General features: G+C 48.9%; 1 protein-coding gene across 1 annotated transcript; it reads right to left on the minus strand.

Annotated features, from left to right (window-relative positions):
• Window positions 1–1611: 1611 nt before the first annotated feature.
• On the minus strand, window positions 1612–4587 carry DDIT4 (DNA damage inducible transcript 4). Its single transcript, XM_087702018.1, has 3 exons — window positions 4436–4587; window positions 4045–4285; window positions 1612–3097 (listed from the first exon to the last, which is right to left on the minus strand). Exons 2-3 carry the CDS (start codon window positions 4217–4219, stop codon window positions 2604–2606), a joined length of 669 nt encoding a protein of 222 aa, XP_087558144.1. The 5' UTR covers window positions 4220–4285; window positions 4436–4587; the 3' UTR covers window positions 1612–2603.
• Window positions 4588–5294: the final 707 nt, after the last annotated feature.

Consider the following 5294-nt stretch of genomic DNA (forward strand, 5'->3'; position numbering starts at 1 on the left):
AAACTCAGGGAGGTGACCAAGGTGCTTTGAACTAATTTAGAAACTCATCTTTATTCTCCATTGTGATTAATGTTGTCTTCCCCCCTGGGGAGACCAGCTAAGGTTGAAGTCTGTGTTGCAAGTAATAAAAGGTCTCATTGCTGGAATATTTTGCAGGCCAAAAAAAAAAAAAAAGACTTTGTAAGTAAGTTTCCTGGAGTGATACCAACATAGAAATTTGAACAAGAGCCAAACATATGTCAGTCTAAGCTTCTAGACATTTAACTCCAGTCAGTGGGTTTGGCAACCTCCTCCAGAACAAGCACAATTGGAAGGAAAGGGGAAATACCTTATCTTACACGATTTCCACAGGCAGTTTGGAAACTGAAATTTAGTTCCATTGGGTAGAAAAATTATGTGTTTTCTTGGTGATCTGAAGTTGAAACTTAAATCACATAAGCTTCTATTGTCTAGACCTTGTGGGAGTGCATCATTTAAGTTTGGAAGAAGAACTACGAACAATAGCTGATAGCTTAATAGCGTGTGATATAGCAATAGCAGTAGACTTATATACCGCTTCATAGGCCTTTCAGGCCTCTCTAAGCGGTTTACAGAGAGTCAGCATATTGCCCCCAACAATCTGGGTCCTCATTTTACCCACCTCGGAAGGATGGAAGGCTGAGTCAACCCTGATATGCCCTCCCATCTTTTAGTGCTAACTTCTACCTATCTCTTCCCACTTACGACTCTAACCATGTTGCTTGTATCTTTAAAATTTATAGTTTTATATGTTCCCTAGTATGATTTGATTGCTTATGAGTAACCTATGATGATCACTAAGTGTTGTGTCTTATGATTCTTGAGGAATGTGTTCTATTTTATTTTTCTTTATGTACAGTGGGAGCATCCTCCGCGAGCTGCACTGGCTGCCTGTTGATCTCCGGGTGCGATTCAAGGTGCTACTTATCACCTACAAAGCCCTTCATGGTACTGGACCTGGGTACTTGAGAGACAGCCTACTGCCAATTACCTCCACTAGACCGATACGATCGCATAGATTAGGCCTCCTCCGAATTCCATCATCCAGCCAGTGTAGACTGGGAACTACCCGGAGGAGAGCCTTCTCGGTGGCTGCTCCGGCCCTCTGGAACGAACTCCCGGTGGAGATTCGGACCCTCACCACCCTCCAGTCCTTCCGCGCCGCCTTAAAGATCTGGCTGTCCTGGCTGTCCTGGGGTTAAGATTCTAACCCCACTCGAATTGTGCGACTGTTGTGTTTTTAATAATGATGTATTGTCTTTATGTTAGAAATTGTTTGTCCTTCCCCCCCCCTCTTTTTTTGAACTGTGAGCCGCCCTGAGTCCCCCCAGGGAAAAGGGCGGCATACAAATAAAGGGAAATGATAAATGATAAAGGGAAATGATTTGCACCAAAGACGAATTCCTTGTGTCCAATCACACTTGGCCAATGAAGAATTCTATTATGGCGAACATGGAAAGGAAACCAGCACTTGGAAGGTCCTTTAAGCTGGGCAAGATCTTCTCCCTTGGCAGAATGGCCGCCTTCTCTTCCCTTTTCTCCCCCCCACCCCCACTCGTTTATAAATTAGCCAATAAAAACGAGAGAAGCAAGTTATTACAAAACATTTTTATCAGGAAAAGTAAAAAAAAACCAAGTTGCATAGAAATTCTTCAAAAACTTGAACATCAAGTGTATTTCACGTGAACCGGTAATCAATGGAAGCACCAAAGACTGCGTGGGGTCCTGCCCCCATCGCAACTTCTTAGCATCACCTTAACACATACATCCTCCCCAGGATTTCTAAACATGGACAGAGGCCAGTCCACTACTGCCCTGTTCCTCCCACTGGTCTCATTCACAAAAAAATGGAGTTGCACAGCGGTGCTCAGTGGATTAAATCCCCCCCCCCCCCATTCAGCCAGAAGTCTATATTTAGCTGCCTTCCTTTTTAGCTGCCCGAGTGTCAGTAGTGGAACGGCTTCACATTCATCTTGTATTAAATGTTACGCATGCTTGGTCCTTTTAGACCCGAACACTTATTAACAACACACCGCAACTTTCACCAGACATCCATTGATTACTATCTACTTTTTGTTTTCTCCCATTTGTTTTGTTTTTTTTTTAAAAAAAAAAAGCTTAACAGGGAAGAAACAAAAAAGGCAACCTTCATCTATCTTTAGCGGCAGCCCCGCTGCTGTAAAGTTATCAGCTGTCAGGAAAAACAAAAAAAATACTGCTAAATCAGTAAGAGAAAGCCATCCCATTGGCAGACAAGGACTTTTAAAGCTAGCATAGTGTATTTCCAGGCCTACTACATAGGACTAAGCTTTGTTGCTGGTCAAAAATCAAGTAGCAGAGTGCTATTCTTACGGTCAAATCTTTGCCTTCTTCTGCCTTCTCTTCGGACTATCTCCCACTATTTCTGTAAATCAAACTTCCATCTAAGCTACTGTGGCTCCAGAGGGACAAACCACTTCTTGAAAAATCAGCTTATGTTCCATAGCCCTTTTAAAGAAACATACACTCCCCAGTTTGGGTTGGGAATGGCCCCAACTTAGAGAGTAAATGCTCAGTTGGTTTAACCTAAGAGGAAGAGGCTGCTTTCAACATTCCTCTATGAGCAGTTGTTCAGAGCTATACAACTTCTTTTTGATGACCCTGAAGCCAGTGCTGAGCTTCAGGGACTGACTGAATCCCGGAGAGAAGGCCGAACCGGAGCTAAAGAGTCCTTGGATTTTAGGCCACAGGCGGGAATCCAGCCTCAGAACAAGCGTCAGCTGGAAAGTAGGCACCAGGCTTGGATCCACCGCGATCTGCTCCACGCTGTGGCACACCTTCCCTTGTTCCACGCACAGGTCGATGAGGGCTCCCCTCAAGCCGCAGGGCTCCCGGTAGGCCAGGTGGAGCAGCTCCTTGCTGACTTGGGCGACCAGCTCGCCGGGCATGAAGAGCCGGGAGGGACGGTTGGAGCAGAGCCTGGCTTTGTTCAGGGTGACCTGGATGAGCTTCATGAGGTTGGCGCACAGGTGCTCATCCTCGGGATCATTGAGCAAATCGAAGTCGGGCAAGGACACCTCATCCAGGTAGTCCTGGGCGTCTGGAAAAGACAGAACCCGAAGCGGGCCTTGAGTCTCAGGCATGTACAGACAAAACAACCCCACCCCCCTCAACCAAGAGAACTCAACTCACATAAGAGCAGCACAAAGCCAACACACACCAGGGATTCCTGGGTTATAGCAGTAGTAGACTTATATACCGCTTCATAGGCCTTTCAGGCCTCTCTAAGCGGTTTACAGAGAGTCAGCATATTGCCCCCAACAATCTGGGTCCTCATTTTACCCACCTCAGAAGGATGGAAGGCTGAGTCAACCCTGAGCCGGTGAGATTTGAACCGCTGACCTGCTGATCTAGCAGTAGCCTGCAGTGCTGCATTTAACCACTGCGCCACCTTGGCTCTTGGCTCTTTCAGCTGAAGCTTAGATCTCCCCAAAAGCCAGAGAACAGAAAGCCTAAAAGGCAGTGTCTGGATTCCTTAAGACTCTCCAAAACTCTAAAGCAGTGTTTTTCAACCTTTTTTGTGCAAAGGCACACTTTTTTCATGAAAAAAATCACGAGGCACACCACCATTAGAAAATGTTTAAAAAATTTAACTCTGTGCCTATATTGACTATATATAAGGTGTTTTTCCCACGGCACACCTTACACTATGTCACGGCACACTAGTGTGCCACGGCACAGTGGTTGAAAAACACTGCTCTAAAGGGGCCTGGACTACAACTCCCATCGTGCTGAGCAAACAAGACGGCTTCAGATTGGTCGGAATCCCAAAACTCTCCAGTAGGCTCCCAAAGTTCTTTCTCTCTCTTCTTTCTTTCTACGCTCTCTTTTTCTTTCTCCCTCCCTCCCTCCCTCCTTCTCTCTCTCCCAACTTATTCGTCCCGCACGATGGGTGTTGTAGTCCAAAGCCCCAGCGAGCAAAGCGCTAACTAGAAAGTAAGAAAGGAAGGCCGCGTAGAAGAGGCAGGCAGCCGCCGTTCTTCTCACCTCCTTCGGAGCTCAAACTGCTGTCCAGGGACTCACAATCGGAGTTCTCCAGCCTGGCGGTCCGGCTCGCCGCTTCTTGGAAGGCGCTCTTCTCCCAGGCGAAGGCGGGCGCCGGATTCTCCCTCTGCTCTGGGATGGGAGGCAGCGAAGGGAAACCGTCCCAAGACACCGGCATCTTCCGAGACGGAGCGCCGGGCTTGCGGGTGGGAGGCTGCTGGAACCGGCGGCCGGAGAAACGACTCTGGAGGAGGAGGAGGAGGAAGGAGGAGAGAATGAAGGACCGCCAACTTCTTCCCCGGAGTTACCCTTCTGCGGTGGTGCAGACTAGGATCAGGGCAGGAGCCCCAATGCTCGCCTCCCTCTTCCCCCCCTGCCCCAAAGTGGTGCTTACCAGCTTGCAGGACGCCTAGCGAGAGAGCGCAGGAAAAAGCGTCTCGGGGCTAAAAGGCAGAAACCCTGAACCTCAACAATAAAAAAAAAAAGACAGCCAATCCAAAGCTCTCCGTCCCAAGCAGCCTCCGCTCCCGTTGCCCTTTGCTTGGCACTGCGCTCCCAGCACCGTCCCCGCTTTTATATAGCCAGGTCAAGGGGAAACTCCGCCCCTTTGCCCACGCTCACCCCTAGCTACTCGTGCGCTCCCCGGCCGCTGACTGGCCGGCCAGGAGGACGGGCTGGGCCAATCGGGAGCGGCTGCACGTTCGCAACGTTCTCTCCTGCCCGGTGACAGCAGGCCGGGGACACACCTCTTTTTCGTGCCGGACGGGGCTAAAAGCTGGGGTGTTTTGAGGGGTGTGTGTGTGAAGCAGCGCGTACAGGGGGTGGGGACTGTAGAACAATAGGAAGAGGGGGAGGAGGAGGGTTGCTCTGCCTTCCCCCCCTCCCCCTTCTAGCCTGTTGGTTTGAACCCTTTGCTCCGGGAGCCCAGAAACCCCGAGTCGTCCTGCTTTTCTGAATGCAATCTTTGCTTGTGCTGCGTGTAACTTAGTTTTGGCACCTCGCTTTCTGTCCATGTAACCTAGTTTGGTGGAACCAAGATTGGATTGGGGGCGTTGGCGAGCAGATCCCTGGAAATAGCCATAGCCAAGGTCTAGAAATCAGGGTTTCCCCAAACTTGGCAACTTTTAAGACTTGTGGATTTCAACTCCCAGAATTCTCCAGCCATTCTGCGATTGGAAGTCCACAAGTCTTAATAGTTGCCAAGTTTGAAGACCTCTGGTCTAGATTCCCCCCCCCCATATTTTTTTTTTTTG

The sequence above is a fragment of the Thamnophis sirtalis genome, unplaced genomic scaffold (genome assembly GCF_051295495.1).
Source record: "Thamnophis sirtalis isolate CommonGarterSnake01/CBP01778 unplaced genomic scaffold, rThaSir2_p1.2 scaffold_15, whole genome shotgun sequence".
NCBI classification, from domain to species: domain Eukaryota; kingdom Metazoa; phylum Chordata; class Lepidosauria; order Squamata; family Natricidae; genus Thamnophis; species Thamnophis sirtalis.

Bases quoted from the DNA above. Each gene is read 5' to 3' on its own strand.
- DDIT4 (XM_087702018.1), bottom strand. From the start codon at position 4,219: ATGCCGGTGTCTTGGGACGGTTTCCCTTCGCTGCCTCCCATCCCAGAG. The intron at 3,098-4,044 runs GTGAGAAGAACG...TGTCTTTTCCAG, and splicing joins CAGTTTGAGCTCCGAAGGAG to ACGCCCAGGACTACCTGGAT.